Source organism: Sus scrofa, chromosome 13, assembly GCF_000003025.6.
Source record: "Sus scrofa isolate TJ Tabasco breed Duroc chromosome 13, Sscrofa11.1, whole genome shotgun sequence".
NCBI lineage: Eukaryota > Metazoa > Chordata > Mammalia > Artiodactyla > Suidae > Sus > Sus scrofa.
The window spans coordinates 31,358,386-31,378,994 of NC_010455.5; the positions used below are offsets into that span (position 1 = coordinate 31,358,386).

At 52.1% G+C, this 20,609-nt stretch overlaps 1 protein-coding gene across 1 annotated transcript; it reads right to left on the bottom strand.

Annotated features, from left to right (window-relative positions):
- Positions 8,189–19,299, bottom strand: NCKIPSD (NCK interacting protein with SH3 domain). The gene is made up of 13 exons (XM_021070642.1): positions 19,004–19,299; positions 16,393–16,502; positions 16,060–16,264; positions 15,777–15,867; positions 15,042–15,532; positions 13,642–13,812; positions 13,397–13,483; positions 13,170–13,308; positions 13,008–13,088; positions 12,702–12,830; positions 12,517–12,609; positions 12,223–12,395; positions 8,189–9,109 (listed from the first exon to the last, which is right to left on the bottom strand). The coding sequence occupies exons 1-13, from the start codon at positions 19,172–19,174 to the stop codon at positions 8,906–8,908; spliced, it is 2,145 nt and encodes a 714-aa protein (XP_020926301.1). The 5' UTR covers positions 19,175–19,299; the 3' UTR covers positions 8,189–8,905.

A 20,609-nucleotide genomic window follows, 5' to 3' on the forward strand; every position in this document is an offset into this window, starting at 1 on the left:
CACAGAAGGCGAACGGCTGCAGAAGGAGGGGGTGAACGCAGAGCGTTCCAATCAGAAAGCCACTGTTTCTATTGGCACAATGGGTGGCTCCGCCCCCATGGCGAACTCATTGTCTGGGCGGGAAGAGACTCCCCGGGTTCCAGAATAGCCCAGAGATAATCCAGGAGGTTTATACCGACCAGCCTGAAAAGGCAGCAGCGACCATGGGTCGCGGCGACACGGGCGGAGAGAGCGGGCGTGCCTGGACGGGGGAGGGCTTTAGGGCTGGAGCCCAGAAGGCACCAAGGGGCGCGGCTCCTGCTTGGAATCAGCAGAAAACTCCTTGGCTAAGGCCTCTGGTCCGCCCCAAGCAGTACCTATGACATCACCACCAACCAATCATATGGTGCATTCTTAGGCCCTCCATTGACTTCGCTTCCGGGAGGCGGGGTTCCTCCTCCCAGCGCTTCACGTGACTATGGAGATCCGGGTGAGTGGGCCATAGTGGTGCCCACCCATGTTTGTGAATCCGAGAACTTCGTTAAGGTCAGAGCCGGATTTACTGTCTGGGTTCCTGTGGGCGTGAGGGTGGAGCATCTGCAGAGGCGCTGAAGGCGGGACTCGGACGGGCGCCCATTTGGTGCAGGGGTTGGAGTAGGTAGGCCAAAAACTTGGTTTTGAACGTACATCCACCTTCCAGGTCTACAATCTAGCTAGTGAAGGACAGAAAACTTTACACCAACGAAGGAAGGAGATAGGTGGAGTGCTAGAGAGAGGGATGCTGGGGTCCCAGAGGAAGCACCTGAGTCAACGTAGCAATCTGGGAAAGCTCTCTACATTAGATGCCTGAGCTGAGGTTTGAATAACCAAAAGGAGGAGGAGCCATCCTAGGTCTTGGAGGCTGTGTAGGCAAATATACAAAGACATAAGGTGACCGTGGCAGAGGGAAGTTAAGCCCTGCTTTCTCCACTAGCACTAGCACTGCCCTCAACTGATGCTCCTTTTGGAGAGCAAGACCTAGAGCTCTCCTTGATGCCCCTGTCGACTGCAGATGGCTCTAGGTATTGCTCCCTGCTGCTCTGCCTCCACTGTTGTCCTCTTTGTGGCTGCTGTTCCAGGAAAGCCTCCCCCTCCCTATCCGCACTCATCTTGGTGCCCCACTCCCAGTGGCAGTTTCTAATGCTCCCTGTAAAGATAAAAACCAAGTATAGTTCCCTTTCCAAGTCCTCTTTCTACAGCCCTCTAGGACATCTAAGCCTCTCTTATGCTTTTTTCTCTCTACCCTGTGTTTGCCCCCTCCTTCTGCTCAAGTCTGGAGTACCTTGCTGGAAGAGCATGCCAGAAGACCTGGCCAGCCCATCTAGCTCAATTAGCCTATAGTTCTTTGTTCTAAGACCTCCAATCTGTTATCACCTCCTCAGCTCATTACTTTAACCATTAACTGGTCCTGTAACAACTTTCCTGCCCCGCTCTTCTTGGATGAACTCACTGGGCTAAACTCTAACCCCACCTAAAATAGACTTTTTATTGTAAATCAACTATACTCCAAAAAAATTTAAATTAAAAAATAGACTACTTGTGAATTCCTCGCTTCTGGAACAGGAGAGCATTGCTAGAGGAAAACATTTCACATTCAGGAAAAAAAGAAAACTCATTCACAGGCAATAGGAATGTGTATGTAAAAAAATCCAAAGGAGCATAAATTCATATAGATGAATTCTTAGAGTGAGTTTAGCAAAGTAATTGGAAACAGGTCAATACACGAAAATAAGTTGTAATCTATATATCAAATTAGAAAATAATTTTTGGAGTTCCTGTTATGGCACAGCAGAAAAGAATCCCACTAGGAACCATGAGGTTGTGGGTTCGATCCCTGGCCCCGCTCAGTGGGTTAAAGATCCAGTGTTGCCGTAAGCTGTGGTGTAGGTCGCAGACACGGCTCGGATCTGGCGTTGCTGTGGCTGTGGCTGGCAGTTGTAGCTCCGATTAGACCCCTAGCCTGGGAACCTCCATATGCCACGGGTGCGGCCCTAAAAGGACAAAAAAAAAAAACAAAAAAAAAAGAAAGAAAAGAATTTTCATGATGCTTTTTACCATAGCATCATGTAATATAAAATGCCAGGAATAAATATAATGAAAGATGTGCTTTGACTCTTCACAGTCACACTCACACACACAAAAAAAACATTATTGACACTCAATATTGTGATAATAATTTCATGATGTAAGTCAAATCATTAAGCTATATACCTTAAACTTGTATAGTACTATATATGTCAATTAAATCTCAGTAAATATGGGGAGGAGTTCTCTTGTGGTGCAGTGGGTTAAGGATCCAGAAAAAAAAAGACAGAAAAAGGAGTTCCATTGTGGGCTCAGCAGGTTAAGAACCAGACTAGTATCCATGGGGATGTGGGTTCCATCCCTGGCCTTGCTCAGTGAGTTAAGGATCTGCATTGTTGTGGCACAGGCTAGCAGCTGCAGCTCCAATTCAGCCCCCAAGCCCAGGAACTCTTCCATATGCCACAGGTGCAGCCCTAAAAACCAAAAACCAAACAACAACAACAAAAGATTCAGTATTGTCACTGTGGCAGCTTGGGTCACTACTATGGTACAGCTTTGATCCCTGTCCTGAGAACTTCCACATGCTGAGAGCATGGCTAAAAAACAAAACAAAACAAAACAAAAACTGTAAAAAGAAAACGTTGAGAGAAAGACATAAATGGAGTGAAAAACTCTGTTCAAAGATTGGAAGATTCAGTACAGGCATACCTCGGAGATATTGTGGGTTTGTTTCCAGATCACTGCAATAAAGCAAATATCACAATAAAGGGAGTTATATGAATCTTTTGGTTTCCCAGTGCATATAAAATTATGTCAGACTATACTGTAGTTTATTAAGTGTGCAATGCATACCTAAAAAACAAAGTACGTAATTAAAATACGCTATTTATTGTGCTCATTTCAGCTAAAATTGGAATGATACAGAGATTAGCATGGCTGCTACTCAAAGATGACATGCAAAGTTGTGAAGTGTTCCATGTTTTTATGACTGAGTCACTTTGCTACATAGCAGAAATTGGCACAACACTGTAAATCAACTATACTTAAAAAAAAAAAAAACAAACCTTTATTGTTGGAAGTTCCCATGTGGTACTGTGGGTTAAGGATGTGGTGTTTGCCACGGCTGTGGTACAGGTCACAACTGTGGTGCATGTCCTGGCCTGGGAACTTCCATATGCCACAGGTGTGGCCAAAAAGAAAAAGAGAAAATGGAAACATTATTGCTTAAAAAAGCTAACCATCATCTGAGCCTTCAGTGAGTTATAATATTTTTGCAACAGTAACATGAAAGACCACTGATCAAAGATTATCATAACAGGTATAATAATAATGAAAAAGTTTGAAATATTAAGAAAATTACCAGAATGTGACACGCAGACATGAAGCAAGAAAATACTGTTGGAAAACTGGCACCAACAGATTTGCTTGAGGAAGTGTTGTTACAAACCTTCAAAACCTTTCAATTTGTAGAAGATGCAGTATCTGTGAAGTACAATAAAATGAGGTATGCCTGTATTGCACAGATGCTAATTCTTCCCAAAGGATACATGGATATATGGATTCAATGCAACTCTTGATAGAAATCACAGTAGATGCTAGTGTGTGTGTGTGTGTGTGTGTGTGTAAACTGACAAACTAAATTCTAAAATGTATAAGGGCCAGGAATGCCCAAGACAGTCTTAAGAAAACCCAAGTAGAAGAACAACTTCTACTAGCTAGAGATCAAGAAAGCTACAGAAACCAAGACTATGTGGTGCTGGTGCAGGAATACATAAAACAATGGAATAAAAGCCAGAAGGGGCCTAAAGATGTGTGGAGACTTGAATTTTGACAAGGGTGGCTATCAGGAGCTGATATTGGGAAAGCATGGGCTTTTTTTTTTTTTTTTTTTTTTTTTTTTTGTCTTTTTGCCATTTCTTGGGCCTCTCCCTCGGCATATGGAGGTTCCCAGGCTAGGGGTCTAATCGGAGCTGTAGCTGCCAGCCTACACCAGAGCCACAGCAACACGGGATCTGAGCCGTATCTGCGACCTACACCACAGCTCACGGCAATGCCGGATCCTTAACCCACTGAGCAAGGCCAGGGATTTAACACACAACCTCATGGTTCCTAGTCGGATTCGTTAACCACTGAGCCACGACGGGAACTCCAGCATGGGCTTTCTAATATATGGTGCTGAGTCAGATAGTCATCCACATAGAAAGAAAAAAAAAAAAAATGAAATGAGACCCCTACTTCATTCTACCCATAAATCAATTCCTGATAGATTGGACATCTATCTATGAAAGGAAAGACAAAACAGCTTTTAGAAGAGAATGAAGAAACTCTTCATGACTTCAAGGAAAAATGTTTTTCCATAGGACATAAAAAAAAAAAAATGTACTAACCATGAGGGAAAATACTGAAAAATTTGATCACATTACAATTAAAAGCTTCCTCTCTTCAACAGACCTTAAGAATGGGAGAAGATATCCTAAGATATACAACCCAAGTACTCATATCTTGAATACATAATACGAACCAAGAAAAAAGAGGCAACCCAGTCCCTGAATGGGCAGGAGAGGTAAGCGTTACAAGATCAGATCCAAATAGCCAGTAAACTAATGAAAAGGTGCTCAAATTCTTTAGTCATCAGGGAAATGCAAAAGTAAAAAATACTAGGAGTTCCTCCTGTGGCTCAGTGGTGACAAACCCGACAAGCATCCATGAGGATTCAGGTTTGATTCCTGGCCTCGTTCAGTGGGTTAAGGATCTGGTGTTGCTGTGAGCTGTGGTGTAGGTCGCAGATGTGGCTGGGATCCTGCTATTGTGGCATTGCCATGAGCTGTGGTGTAGGCCAGCAGCTACAGCTTTGATTCAACCCCTAGCCTGGAGCTTCCATATGCTGCACATGTGGCCCTAAAAAGCAAAAAGTAAATAAATAATAAAATAAAAAATAAAAATAAATACTGTACTCCAACTGAACGACTAAAATAGAAATGACTGACAATACTAGGTTTTGGGGAAGATAGAGAGGAGCTGGAACCCTGACACTACTGGAGGAGTGTACAGTGGTACAACTACTTTGGAAAATTATTTGGCAGTTCCTTAAGGCAATTCCACTCAAGAATATACCCCTCAATATAATGCATATGAGCAACAAGACGTGTACAATAGTGCTCCTCACAGCATGATTCACAATAGACAAAGATTAGAAACTGAAAGCTTATCGACAATAGATAAATAAATGAGGGTGTATCCGACACAACACTTTGAATGAACAAATTACAACCACATCCCAGGATACCAGGATGCAAACAAACCTCAAAAACTTGGTGAGTGAAGCAGTGTTTATATTTTATGATTCCATTTCTATTAAGTTCAGAAACAGGCAAAATTTATCTGTAATTATCTTATTGGAGGAGGTCTGAGAAGGGAGAATTAGGTGATCAAAAGTGGTGCACAGGGGGCTTTGGGAACTGGTGACACACCCGGGTGGTGATGACCTGATTAGCAACCTGTCATAATTCACTAAGCTGTACTCTCCACATACTGTTCTTTTCATAGTATGTTATTCTTCCATTAGGAGAAAAAGAAAAGGTTGTCCTCACATATGTTGAGCCTCAGTCTGTATCTTCTGGAGGCAGAACAGACAGGTGGTCTTCACCTGACCCCTTACCCTGGAGTTGCCTTGTGCACGCGTAGCCTATTGTCCTCAGGGGGCCACACATGTACGGACCCACTTCTAGCCCAGAGATCAGCCAAAACTCCCAGCAGTCAGTGCCCCTCAAAACTTGAGTTTTCCTCAGCTACAGCCATGCATTCCCCTTTCAGTGGCTTAGTTTTCTTTCTGCCCTTTATTCTGCCCAACCACGTTCCATATCTACCATCCTTCCAAGCAGCCAGACATGTTCTCTCAGACAGTTCCTTCCCCGAGGAATTCTCTGGCTACTCATCTTTCCCTGGTGGTTGTAATTTTGTGCAGTGAGACCACCATCAAGGTGTTTGCGGAGGGGCCCTGGAGTCTGTTTGCTGCCAGGAGCCACCATTTCTTTGTCAAATGGGGCTCCCCTACCCCTTACAAACATGGGCAAGGGCTCCCTGGACAATCATGCAGAAGAAGGCAGGGGGGTTTCTGATCCTCCTGCCACAGCACTGCACTTGGTTCCTCACGGTTGCCTGCACTGGGACAGACAGCACAGCCCTGCTCTCCTTGTGGGGTCAGAGTATGCAGCCTAACAGTGAACAGAGCAAGGCACAGAGGCCGTCAAATGTTCCTACCTGAGCTTCCTGAAGACCTGTGCTTACCACCAAATTACACACTCTCAGAACCATCGTTCTGCCTTTGGCACTCCAATGAGAAAGGGGTTGTGACTGGAAGTCAGTGCTGTTGATTCCAGCTGGGAAAGGGAAGGCAGAGGCCTCCAGGATGAAGAGTGACCAGGCTGTACCAGAGAACTTTCCTGCTGGCCATTTTGTTAGCTCCTCCTCAGGTCCAAGCTAGCCTGTGTGCTTAACCTTCTGGAAGAGTCAACAGTTCAGGAAGGAAGTCTCCCTGTTGGCTTCCTGTGCTTTGCTCTCATGGGTCTGTTTCCCTGAGACCTCACTCCTAGACTTGCCTTCTTGCTGTTTAACACTCTGCTGGGAAAGTAATAGCCCTCTGCCTTCAGCATCACAATGAGAAAGGAAGTCGTGACCAGAAGTCACGGTACGAATGATTCTGGTTGGGTGGAACCTGATGAGAATCGTCACAGGTAACAAAAGGAAGGAAACTGATGGAAACTCCTGTAGACTGATGTCTGGCTAAGGGTTCCTTTTTTTTGGCCACCCCAAGGCAGATGAAGTTCCAGGGCCAGGGATCAGATCCAAGCTGCAGTTTAAACCTATGTCACAACTACCGCGATGCCAGATCTTTTAACCCCCTGTGCTGGGCCAGGGATGGAACTTCTGTCTTGGTGCTACAGAAATGTCAATCCTGCTGTGCCACAGCAGGAACTCCTGCCTATGGGTTGATTCTCTTCCCCCATTTATGGCAACAAACTTTTTTTAACTTGGGAGCCCACAAGAAAAATAAAGTTTTGCCCTAAGTTGGGCTCTGATTTCCCTCAAACAGTAGTACATGACGTCTAACCCCACACTTGTTAAGATATTCTTTTTGTCCTACTATAATTACCAAATCTCTGCTAAGGCTGCAAAATGAAAGGATCTTGCTGGATCCAGTGGAAGACAAATAAGGAAGGGGAAAAACCGGGAAGGCCTAGGAGTTCAGGGAGGCCAGGGCTAGGGAAGGAGCTGCTTCATTTGAGAACAGATGTAAAGGATGAAAGGGTTTGTAGTTCCCTTCATGGCTCAGTGGTTAACGAACCCAACTAGGATCCGTGAGGCTGTGGGTTCAATCCGTGGCTTCGATCAGTGGGTTAAGGATCAGGCGTTGCGGTGAGCTGTGGTATAGATCACAAATGCAGCTTGGATCCCACATTCCTGTGGCTATGGTGTAGGCCAGCAGCTGCACAGCTCCAATTCAATCCCTAGCCTGGGAACCTCCATATGCCACAAGTACGGCCCTAAAAAGCAAACAAAAAAAAAAAAAAGATGAAAGGGTTTTAGCAGGGAAGAGAGAGAGAGAGATGGTGTTCAAAGCAAAAGAAAGATGTAAGTGAATGGAGTTCCCTTCGTGGCTCTGGCAGTTAACAAACCTGACTAGGATCCATGAGGATGCGGGTTCCATCCCCAGCCTCGCTCAGTGGGTTAAGGATCCAGCATTGCCGTGAGCTGTGGTGTAGGTCACAGATGTGGCTTGGATCCTGCCATTGCTGTGGCTGTGGCATATGCCAGCAGCTGCAGCTCCGATTTGACCCCTAGCCTGGGAAATTCCATATGCCATGGGTGTGGCCTTAAAAAGCCAAAAAAAAAAAAAAAAAGATAGGAGTGGCAGTCACCTGCCAATGGACCATGGGGCTCTTGGCAGCTATAGCTGTGGCCCAGAAGTGGGAACCCAGGGAAGAGAGGCTGGCACAAGGCTCAAGGGACCTTGATGGAAAGGGCTGTCAGGAACCACCAGCTCCTCAGGCTGGAGAGGACAGGGAGGTTATCGAAGAGGTCCTGAGGCCCCAGAGCCCCTGCCCATCCTCTCCCACCACCACCTAGGATCATACAGGGAAGCCTGTTTCCAGATGCCTGTGATTTATTTCCAAAGGTGAGCTGCAGGACATAGGAAAATACACATGGCTTTTCAGTCTACGTTTTTACAGAGAAAATAGATTCTATCATTGGCTTTATCAGTGCCATCACCCCATATTCTGTGAGGCTCCAGGATGGATGGCCTGTCTCCACAATTCTGCTTTCAAAGCAGCAACTTGGCCAAGACCCTGGGGGTGGGACTGAGGGGCAGTGACTCCCATGGGGTGGGGATTGGGTGGGGGTGGGGGTACGCGCAGAGCACATGAGCAGCACTCACTGCAAAGCTAAGGCAAAGAAGAGAGCTGGTGGAAGGTGCCTCCTCTCACCCCAAGGACATGGCTTGCTGAAGCCCAGGACACAGACCAGGCAGGGGGCAATGAGGGCTCTGGCCCAGCCTGGAGCAGCAGCAGGACTCTGAGTGTGCATGTGTACATGGGGGGGGGGCATGCTGAAGAGGCAGCCTACCAGGAGATAGAGGGGCTTCAGTTCACACATTCCCCCTGCCCCAGCATAGCTCCCAGAGCGTGGTCCCCAATCCTGTGCTTGGCCCCTCGAATCAGCTCTATTTCAGGTGGGGAGCCCTGCTCAGGTCCCTTCTACCATCACCTCCCCTCACACCGTCAGTGTGAAACTTTCTTAGGGCCAAGCCTCCAAGTCCCCTGCACTCTGCCCAGGGCTGCAGGGAAGGGAGGAAAGGAAGGTGCTAGCTGGGGGCCTCGCCCAGCACTGGGAATTCCTTGCACATCTCTCGGACAATCATGCGGTCCATTTGGCACTGGGGTGAGGCTTCCTCCTCAGTCAGGATACGTCGAAGTGTGGCCTGCAGATCAGGGAGCCGGTGGCGGTGCTGCAGGTAGGGTGTGGAGCGGACCACAGCATGCATCAGGGAGAGGTACTCCATGCGCAGCTGTGGGAAGAGGAAGCAAACTCAGGGACCCCAGACACTGTGACTGCCGCCAGTAAGGGACAGGCCATGACTGCCTCTTGGCAGCCATGTGGACCCCAGCACCCAGAATGTACCTGGCACAGAACTGGCCTTTGATAGTTGCTGAATAAGTAAGTGAATAAATGAATCATCTCAGATACACAGTCCCAGAACGTGGCTGGCCCAGGTAAGTCCTGGCTGAGAGAGGTGGCAAGGGAAAGCAACAAGCCCCCCACCCCTCCTTTAATGATGTGCTCTTGTGGGGCCGCTGTCAAGGCCCTCTGCTTCTCACTCTGTCCTCTCACCCTGGAGGATCTTTCACACCCACAGCTTCAAATAGTGACCCGTGGAGTTTCCATTGTGGCTCAGAGGTACAAACCCGACTAGTATCCATGAGGATGTGGGTTTGACCCCTGGCCTCACTCAGTGGGTTAAGGATCTGGCATTGCTGTGAGCTGTGGTGTACATCGCAGACGCGGTTCAGATCCCTAGTTGCTGTGGTGCAGGAGGGTGGCAACAGCTCCGATTCAGCCCCTGGGAACTTCCATATGCCGAGGGTATGGCCCTAAAATAGAGGAAAAAAAAAAAAAAAGTAACCTGCACTCATACCTCTTGCCTAGACTCCCCAGTGAGCTCCAGATGAGAATATCCAACTCTTGCTTTCTCCTGCTTATCTCAGAGAGAACTCAAACTCATACATCCACCATCAAATTCTTCCCCACCTTCCCAAAGCTGAAGGCCTTCTCCTGTTATCTATTGTAAAGGGTACTGCTATCTGTTCAAGTACTTGAGCCCAAACTGCAGGCATCTTCTCCAAGTCCTCTCTCAAGCCCCAAATCCAGACCATGCCTAAGCCCTGGCCGTCTTACCTTCTACATGTGCCCTGAATCCATCTCCAACATCCTGCCAGCACCTCTGGCTTTAACAGCTCCAACTGCCCCCCCCTAATCTGACACCCAAGTGGCTCCTTATCCTCACTGAGCCCCCAATCCAGTGACATGCCCCAGGACATTTTCTCCATTTGCTCCCCTCACCATCCCTCATTTCTCTCTTACCTCTGATTAAAGGAATCAATACCAACCTTTCTTAAGCAGCATCATCTGGCTAATTTCCATCCCTGGTTAGACCAAAATGTACATGCCAATCAAATCCTAGTGTGTAAGCAGCAGACAACTAGAGAGCCATGCACTGGCCTGGACACCATTCTCCACCACAAACATCACTGCCTGGGACTCCTGCCACTTTTCTCAGTAGCCTTCACTGCTCCTTAAAGGACTGATGCCTAGCTTCTGTCCATTTTCCAAAACTAAACTGCCAGGTCAGCTGGCCTTACACTTCATGGAGAAAAAAAGCAATCTTTTAGAAACCCCTGATCTTCCCCTGGCACCCACCTCTCATCTGTCCTCACCGAATGAACTGCCCAGCTCCTGCCAGAGGCCATCCCTCCACGGGGAGCCTAGAAACTCCCCTGCTGCCTGACCTACCTGACTCCCACAGCTGCCCACTCTCCCAACACAAAGACCATTTCTCATGCTTGCTGGATCATTCTCTGGCTCAGACATGCACCAGTATCTCTCACCTTATAAACACTCTCCCCTGGAGTTCTCTTGTGGCACAGTGGGTTAAGGACAGGGCATTAACTAACACTGCAGTGGCTCAGGTTGCTGCTGTGGTGTGTGTTCAACCTCTGGCCCAGGAATCTTCACATGCTGCAAGTGCCACCAATCCAACCCCCAAAACAAACAAAGCTCTTTCCTGACCCCATGTCTCCCTCCAGTGACTCCCCCTTTTTTCTGCTCCCCTTCATTGGAAAACTCAGAGGTTGTCTCTATTCTCTACTCCCCCCCCCTTTTTCTTGCCTTTTTTTTTTTTTTTTTTTTTTTTAGGGCCACACCCGTGGCATATAGAGGAGGTTCCCAAGCTAGGGGTCGAATCAGAGCTGAGCTGCCAGCCTACACCACAGCCACAGCAATGCCAGATCAAAGCCATGTCTGCCTGTGACCTCCACCACAGCTCATGGCAACACTGGATCCTTCACCCACTGAGCAGGGCCAGGGATCAAACCCGAATCCTCCTGGATCCTAGTCAGATTCATTTCCTCTGAGTCACAGTGGGAACTCCCCTCCCCTTCTTTCAAATCCCCTCCAACTTCAAATCCTCTCAACTTTAAACCCAGACTCTCTTCCCTCTACTCCACTGATACTGCTTGTTGGTCACTCCTGACCTCCAAGTGGCAAATCCAGTGGCCCATTCTCAGGCCTGATCTCACTCAATCTCATAACTGTGGAGATGCTCATCCTCCTCCTCCTCCACACATGTGGCTTTGGCCTCCTGCTCTCTTGGTTTTCCTCCTGGGTGTCTCCTTACTTGCCTCAATTGTGCCCTGGGCTGAGGCCTGAGCTTCACTCTGACCCATATGTCCCACACCCTAGATGACCACACTGTCACAGGCTTCCCACACCTATGCACAGGAACTCCAAAGTCTCTCTCCCAGTCCCAACTCACACCCCAATGCCTCCCTGATGCCCTTTGTACCTGGATGTCTAGCAGGTATCTTCTCAATATTGACGCATCAAAACGCACCTCAATTCCCCTCTGCCCCAAAGTTCTTCGCCACCTCAGCAGTCAGCACTTCATCCACCTGGTTGCTCCAGACCCACCGCAGCAAGCCCAGCCAACCCACTTCCAACACACCCAGTCCTGACCTCCTCTCCCACTCCTACCATCTGTGCCACCTGGATGCTTCCTCACCGGCCTCCTGCTTCTGCTGTAGTCTCACAAGGTCTTTTCATTCAGGGTGTAATCAGATCACTTCCCCTGCCCCTGAGAAGAGGGGACAACCTCCCACAGCAGCCTCCAACTCTACTTCCTCCTCCTCCCCTGCCACGGCTCCCACTCTCTCCAGACAGCCCACCCCCATCACTTCGTGACAGGCTCCTCTGGGTCCTGGCACATCCATCATGGTTTCTGAGCAGCCTCACACACACTTACCCAACTCCAGCAGCGCCCCCTGCCCCATCTCCATTCAGTGTCAGGGGCCCTACTTTATCCGCTTCTACCCAGCTGCCAACCCCGTTGCAGCCATCTCTAAGCACCTTGTCTCCAGGTGACAGGTCTGCAATGTGCCGCACGGTGATGTCGATGAGCGCCATCATGTCCGTGTGGTAGAAGATGGCAGCCGTGGCAGGGCTGGCGAACACGTCCTGCAGGAACTTGAGGATGGAGTGCGGTGGCTGAGGCTCGTGTTTGAATATGCGCACAGGATCATCTAGAAGGCAGGGCAAGAGGGGTCAGGACGGTCCTCACGGGGGGCCCGGAGTCACCCCAAGGAGTTATGGGGGTCATGGAGTCACAAAACATCCTGGCACTGCAGAATCCTGGGCCCTCACCCCCTCTGTTCAGGAGCAACAGCAGCTTTTCGGAGAAGATCTTGACGTTGGCGTGTTTGCTCAGGGCAGCCATGATGATGTTCTGGTCAGGGGCTGGGAAGAACATGGGTGTAAACAAGTGCGCAGGTGCTGAGCCTGGAGACCCCCCCGAGAGTCAGACACCTGCAGGCGGACCCCGCCCCCACCTGGCAGGTGCAAGTTGAGAGCCAGAAGCAGGTTCATGCAGAGATCCGGCAGTTGCTCCGTGGTGTCCAAGGGCAGCCCGTCCTCAACAATGCTCAGCAGGAACTGGGCGAAGGGTGTGCCCAGATGCTCTGGGAGAGGGACATACAGAAGTCTGCAGCCCTGTCCTACCCCCCACCCTGTCCAGCCTCCTTGGTTTCCTGTGAACCCTGGGGACACTCTGTCAGGTTAGGGTCGGTGGGTCCCCAGCTCCTCAGACCACGGGTCCCATCTCCAGCTGGCTGTGGGCCAGCGACCTGCCTTCTTACCATAGTGTGCGTAGGGCACTGCCTCCCCCATGGAGAAGATCATGGCCAGGATGAGGGCAGAGTAACAGAGTTTCTGGTGGTCTGCAGGGGAGCGGAGCAGTCAGTCATGACCCCTACAGATGGTGGGACCCCTCCAGCTGGCAGGAAGCTGCCCGCACTCACCCTGCGTGTCTGTCTGCATGTCCCGCGCTAGCTCCACAGGCAGCACAGATGACACCAGCGTGGAGATGATGGCCGCATCCAAGCTGCACATGGCACCAAAGCACTTGAGAAGCAGCAGCCGCAGTGACACCCGGTGCTCCTGGCAGGGGACCCCATGTGCTCAATGCCCGGAAACTCTACCTCTACCCAGGTCCCTCCATGCCCCCTCCCCTCTGTCTCGCACACACCATTTGGTAGTAGGCCACCAAGGCCAGGACAGACTCGAACTCATTTCTCTTGCACATTTTCTTGCAAACTTCAGGGTCTGCGTCTGTCTGTGGGGAGGAAGAGGTGGGATGGAGACACTGAGTGCCAGTGGCCATGTGTGAGCACAGTATCAGCAGGGGAGACTCCTGAGCACCTGGGAGGAATGGGGCAGGGAAGGGTTGCTGTTCTACACACTAAGGGACACTTGGGAGCCCCCCACCCGCACCAGAATGTGCAGCAGCTCCTCCAGGTAGCAGCGGATGACACCTTCATCCTCATACAGGGCCCAGCTGCGCTGCTGGGCATCATCCTTCCGCCGGGCCAGGTCTGCAAAGATCACCTCCAGCCGCTGCTGGTCATGGCAGACCTGCCCTGAGGGCAGAGCTGTGCTCAGGTCCTGGGGAGGAGAGGGTGAGGCCTGGCTCAGCACACTTGCCCCTCACCATCTTCAGGAGACCCCCAGGCCTGGAACTCAACTCAGACCTGAGGTGTTAGGCAAGGGGCTCCAGCCTCACCTCCCAGAGCTGCCCCAAGCCAGCATCCTCCCAAGACCAGTGAGGGGACTAGCTCCTATTACTCTTCCCTCCTCCCCACTGCTCCCCATCAAGCTCCCATAAAATTCCTGTTCCCAAGGCCCATCCTTCAACAGTGAGGCCCCCAAGGGCACTGGCCCATTTCTATACCCCTTTCTCCAAGTAGTTCCACTGCCCCCAAGTCTTGGTAACCTTGTGGGACAGGATTCTGCATGAGACACATCTGTGGGGTGTTTTCCAACAACTTGCCTCCTGTACCAGACCTGGGTAAATAACCTCTATGTGGAAGGCCATGGATTCTGTCATTGCCTGAATATGACTCTGAGACTCCAGGCCTTGATTCTACACAAAGTGGAACCAGACCTGTCATGTACCCACCTTCCATGTCCCTGTGGGCCAGTGTCCCAGCACCGGCAAGCCCAGTGACTCACTGCTTCCCACACCCCAAACCAGAGCTGTGGGAGCCATGGAACCCTGAGGAGAGACTCCAGCCCATCTGGCCCCCACTGTGCAGACTGGGCTCATGGCTTCTAATCCTGCTCCGTGACCCAGTGCCCCAACCTTGGCAAAGGATCCCACCCACTCCATGATGTCCACTTACCCCACTCAAATCCAAGTCAGCACTCAAGCCTTCATCATAGCTCTCAAAGTACCCATTTCTCTCCACTGCCAAGGCCAGCAAGGCACTGCCATCTCTCATGCCCTATGTCTATTCCTTCCCTACAGCCCAAGAGAACTCTTGGCCACCCGCATCTGTCTCATCTGTCACCTGCCTCAGGTCTCACCTGCTCCCACACCTCATTCCCTGTGTTCCAACCATGCTGACCTTATTCCACTTCCTCACGTGAGCCAAGCTCAGTCCTGCCTCATGGTCCCCTGTCCAAGCTGAGCCTCTGCCTGGAATACTCTTCCTCTTCTTCTCCTTCAGGGATCAGCCCAAATGTCCCCAGCACTCAGCTCAATGAATCCAAGAGCTGGAGCTCATCAAATATATATCAGTTAAAGGCTGGACACAGTGTGAGGGTGGGGATGGGGTGGGGGCAGTAGGGTGTCCCCAGGATGGGGAGGCCCCTGGCCCTGCTGCCACCCTTACCTTGCCCTCTACCAGCGAGAGGAGGACCTGCTCCATGACAGGTGAGCTGGCCGGTACAGAGGCCTGGATGTGACCCACCACGACACCAATGGCCACCCGGCATAGCTCATGGCTCAGGCCGGTGTTTCTCCGCACAAGCTCCATCAGCTCTGCCCCGATGGTCCTGGGCACGGCAGTCTCAGCTGCCGCCTTCTCCTCTGTGGTTCCCAGGCTCAGCGTGCCCAGGGCCTCCAGCTCATCAGGGGCTGAGGCTGTATCAACTGCCACCTCCTCTGCAGGGGGCTCAGGGTTTGGCACCTTGGAGGGAGGGGGCTGAGCTTGGGACACAGTAGTATGGGTGCTTCGGCGGGGCACAGGTGGGGGTGTGGGTGAGCAGCTGGGGCCCAGCTCAGAGGAGCTGGAGCCTGTATAGTACGTGTCAAGGGAGGTGCTGCTGACAGAGGAGCCGCTGGACACAGAACTGCCCCCGGAGGGCGTGGTATTGCAGCCGCCTGTAGGCAGAGAGGGCATGCTATGGTGGGCAGCCCCAGGGAAGCCCTACCCCTTCAATCCCAGAGACCCTGCCCCCAGCATAGGTCCTCCACCAGACCTTTCCCACCAAGCCCAGAGCCCCCAACTGCCCCAACATGTGCCTGGTCTTCCCCCCAAGCCTGGAGCCCCCAGTTCCCTGATGCATGCAGAGCAACCATTCCAAGTACAGGGTGCCCACCAACTCCTGCAACCCCAACTTCTCACCACTCCCTGAGGCCACCAGGGCCTCGCGGTCTCGGCGCTTCACAGGTGGGGGTGGCGTAGTGGGTGCTGCTCGGCGAGGCTGTGGTGGGATCTAGGGGGACAGAAGTGGGATCTGAGGAGACAGGCTGCCATCTACAGTACTACCTGACTAGGGGCCTGAGCTCCTAGCATGGGCAGGACTATGGTCCCAGGCAGCATCACTGACCAAATGGACCCTTTGAGCCTCTGGACAAAGCCTTAGGCCCCACCCCCCTCCCTTCCCCAGGATGTTCTCACCATGTACCTGGTAGAGGCCTCCATCTGCCCCAAGATACTCAGAACTGGGCAGGCTGTGCTGTCGCTCAAACCCAGCTCGACACACCCCATTGGGCTGCCTAGCGGCAGCCGTATCCAAATGATGGTCACTGGTGGATGAGGTCATAGCTGCAGGGCTGGGGGCTGAGGGGCCTCTGCGGGACAGGGTCTCTTTCCGGTGGTGGATCAGCTTCCTAAGGGAGGGACAGGGATTACTGGAGGAGTTACAATTCCTTGGGTCCTCATATGCTCCCTGTGGGATGCTGCCCACCCTAGCCCAGCTCCCCTACCTCTGTCATGCTCCACCCCCTGCCTCACTCACTGGAGAACTCCGCGCTGCTCCAGGCTGTACTTGCCACCATCCCGCATGGCTGCATTGTGCACAGCCTCAATGGCCCGGTCAATGGCTTGGAGGACATCTTGCTCCAGGCCCTGTGGGAGCAGGGATGGGCAGTTAGGCCTGGGGGCCAAGTGAGGATACTGAGCCCAGAACCAGCCCAGGATGGAGCCTGGGGCAGACAGAAGACCACTACAGCTAAAGCCCAGGATGCTAGGTGAACATAGTAAGATGAACTAGAATATGAAATGGGGTTCACAAACTCAGGGAGCTGGGCCACAGGGTGAGTGCTGCTTTATATACTTGGGGCCTACTCAGGATTTTACCTCACAGTGAGGCTCTTAGCTAAGATGTGTCTGAAAACCCGGAGTCTAGAGCAAAAACAGCCCAGGGACCCCTAGTTTGAGGTCATGAGTACACAGTCTATCCCCAGGCTTGGCTCAGATCCCTGGTGGAGATGCCAAGCCAGGAGCCTCTAGTGCTTGGAACTATTTAACAAATCACTTTAGATCTTGCTGATCTTTCACAAAATCAAGGTCACATTCCAGAACAGCCCTGTCCTCAGAGAGTCTTCTGCAGGCCCTGGTAGCTGAGGATGGGCCAAAGGGATCTCCTCTTCCCACCCAGCTGCTAGCCCTCATCACCTCAAACTGTTCTAGGAATCTTCCAGACCCACCCTGGGAAGCAATGGTTCTGTGTTTGTGGCAAAAGACAGACATGAGCACGGGACCTGGCCCCCGGCCCCTGGCCCAGATTCTGTGTTGCCATCCACAGTAACTCAGGGTCCAATCTAGGTCCTGGCTGGCATGGGGTGGGGAAAAGAGGGTGACAGCTGTGGGACCAGCTACCCCTACCCCTCCCTGCCCCTGGCACACATGGTCCGTCAGGCATTGGAACCTCAGAACTAAAGTGATAGCACTCCAGAGTGGGTTTGTGAAATTTCTCTGATGGGAACAGACAGATGGACTCAGAGGTCAACAAAGCCCTCCAGGTAGCATGGGGAGTGCCACAGTGTAGGAGACAGAAGACGGAAAGGGGGACAGAAAGAGAATGACAGGCTACACATAGAAAGCAAGAAAGATGGGGTGCGGGGAGAAGCAGATGGAGATAACATGGGAAGAAACTGAGATGCGGAGAGAAAGCAAAGAGTCGGAGGAAGAAAGAGATACACACAGGTGGAGAGTCAGAATGACACAGAGATATAAAGACGACTAGGGAGGCCAAGACAGAGGGAGATATGCAGCAAGAAGCCAGGGGATAGAAAATATGATAGCCTCTCTGCCTGCCCCAAACACCCAGCCCCAGTGGCCCAGGTTGGGGAGGGGTCTCAGAGGCCCTTGGGGAAGACGCAGGACTTCCCTCAGTTCTCCAACAAGCCCCCAGCCCCTGAGAGGCTAGTCTGACATGCTCATTCCAGACTCACCAGCCTTAGTGTCCAGGGCTCCCCCTCTCACCCCAGACACTCCTAGATACCAGGAGGCCAAGGGTCCAGGGCCCATCCCCTCTGGCAAGACCAGATGGCATCTCCAAATTTATCCTGTTATTTCTGTCCTGAACTGGGCTGGGATAGGATGTCTCCTAAAGACTAGGGACTAGGATGGGGCGGAGGTGTCTGGCACAGGGCAGGCCTAGAGGCTCCAGGCCCTCCTTCCCCTGTGATCAGAATAGACCAGCTGGAGACAATGCACCCCAGCCCCCACACCAGGACTATTCTTGGGGAAACAGGAACTGGGACTGCAGCCTTTACTGGAAGGAAATGGGGCTACAGCCAGACCAAGGGAAGCCCTGGAGAGGTCTCACTTCCTTGCAATGGGAGAAGCCCCCACCCAGAGTGGGGATAAGGAGAGATGGAGCCCCTCACTTTCTGAGAAAGGAAGTCTGAAAAGTCAGGGCCTGAGGCTTGTGAAAGAAGGTAGAGAGAGTAGTGCCGGGGAGTGTCAGCAGGGACTGGGATCTCTGGCTCAAAGTGGGTTAGCAAATGTGTCTTAGGAAGGGTTTAGGAAATGAGAGAGTACAGGGTAGTCAAAGACATGAGGTCTAGGGGCTTGGGGGTTATTTAGGGGATGAGGCTTCTGGGTCCAAGTTGGGGTGGGGTGAGGGTATGGAGATGGCTGGAAACAGGAAGTGTCCAGGGTTTCCCAGGTCTCCGTGGTGGAAGCTGAGGGATGAGAAGCAAGCCTGTGGGATCCTGAGGATCCCAGGAAGGGGCTGATTAGGTCTGGGGTCTCAGTGATGTGTGGAACCGGTCAGAATTTGGTGTTGCTGGAATCTCAGGACTGACTCTTGAATTCTATTTGGATGGGGGTTCAGATGTTGGGTCCCGATGGGTCCGCGATCCCAAGGAGTCTTAGTACTAGATTTAGGCTTTGGTGGGTCTGGACTCCTCAGAGTTGGCTGTCAAGGGCATGGTCTTCTGTGGGGGTGCGGGTTCTTAGAGCCCCAGTCCTTGTGGCGGGGGTGGTCTCAGGGTCAGTTTCTCAAACTCCATTATCTGTTGGAGGTCCCAACGGACCTGGGGTGTCGGGTCAGCCTTGTGAGGCTGTTCTGGAGCTGACCTAGGGGCTGCAGAGGTCGGGCCAGGGAGGGGCACACTCACCTGCAGGCGGCGCAGGTAGGCGGGCGGCACGTAGCCCGTCTCGCCACTGCGCGCCCGCGCCGCCAGCCACCAGTGCGCGCTGCTGCGCTCCAGCACCAGGAAGGTCTCGCCCGCGGCGAACGCCAGCGCGTTGGGCTCCGCCGAGCGGAACGCGTACAGCGCGCGGTACATGGGGACGGGCCAGGCTGGGCCGGGGCGGGCCGGGGCAAGAGAGATGGCGAGGTCTGTGGATTCAGGACGCCAGGCCAGGAGCGCCTCGCCGCGCTCGCCTTGCCCCGTGACATACGGCGCGTGCGCGCGCGCGCCCGCCGCAGCCCCGCCCCGGGAGTGTGTCGGTCTCCGAGCAGAAGCGCGGAGCCCCCTGGTGGCCTAAAGCACTGGCGAGTCCATCGCCCTTTCTGCCAGTTCCGTGGGCTTCTGCAACCCTGCAAGCTCATGCCTCCCGACCTCCGCACCCTCCCTAGAACCCCAGCCTTAGCTTCTCTCGCCTAGCCCTCCACTCCCTTTATCCACTCAAGCCCAAGTGCTGCCGGCTGTGCTACTTTCCCAAAGTAGCGTTCTGCCTGCAGCCCAAAGGCAGAGCCAGTGTCCTTCGCAGATAGTCCCGTGAGTCCTGGCCACCCCGAAGGAGTGGGTCCTGACCTACTAATATAAAGGTCCCCGTGAAGGTAGTCCTGTTGTTGCATCTTGATACTTAAAGGCGTCAGTAGGGGCTGGGTCTCCACGGTATCTCTAGGCCTTCGGATCCCGCTTACCGCACCAGTGGTAGGCACTGGGGTGCAAGGAGGGGGCTTTAAAAACAAAACAAAAAAACCACAGCGTGGGGCCATTTCTCTGTCCAAAGTCCTCCCATCCTCCCTTCCCAGCCTACTGCCTCTCTCCCACCACTAGCATCCCTCTCCTTCTCTAATGTGGGTCTTTGCCTAGTTTCCTCTGCCTGGGACACTTCCCTCCCTCAAGCATAACGTTGCTGGGTGCTCGAACCCCTATAAATTGCTGTCACGTTGCTCTTTCTGTTGTCTCTGGCGACTTACAACTCCAGGTTATCTTGTTTCTGATGCTTCTCTAAGAGCAGACAGAAGGGCTAGTGGAGGGTGCGGAGTATGTGGCCTTAAGAGCTTGTTTGATTGGTTCACCTTCAAGTCAGCCTTGGGAGGATAAGGGCTGTGAGGGGAAACCCTCAGGCTCAGAGTCCTGGGGACCTCCTATTCCTGCCCAGGGGCTACTCCAGACACATTCCCTTTGGAAGTCTGGGCCCAGGGAACAGGGACTATAGGCACAACCAGGCCAGTGTATGCAGTCGGCCTGCTTTTGGACACAGTGGACATATGCATAGGTGGCCTTGGAGAGGTGATGGGAAGTTCAGGCAAAGGATATGTCTGCTAGAACTGGACATCCTGATCCTACCTTCCTGGCATTGGTATCGTGTCCTTCTTCCCAATATCTAGTTCTGCAGTTCAAGAACTACCACACTTCTTCCCTAAAATCTTCCTAGCACAGACGTAGGTCTCTTAGGAACTGCCCTGGCTAGAGCTATGTAAAGGATGAGACTAGCATAGCTATAGTGGGGTCCAGGACTGAGTAGGAGTGCTAAAAGGTAGTATGG

Coding starts and splice junctions, on each gene's coding strand:
- NCKIPSD (XM_021070642.1), bottom strand. CDS start 19,174: ATGTACCGCGCGCTGTACGCGTTCCGCTCGGCGGAGCCCAACGCGCTG. Junction 16,265..16,392: donor GAGCAGCGCGGAGTTCTCCA/GTGAGTGAGGCA, acceptor TCCCTCCCTTAG/GAAGCTGATCCACCACCGGA. Junction 12,610..12,701: donor TCTCAACTTGCACCTGCCAG/GTGGGGGCGGGG, acceptor TGTTCTTCCCAG/CCCCTGACCAGAACATCATC.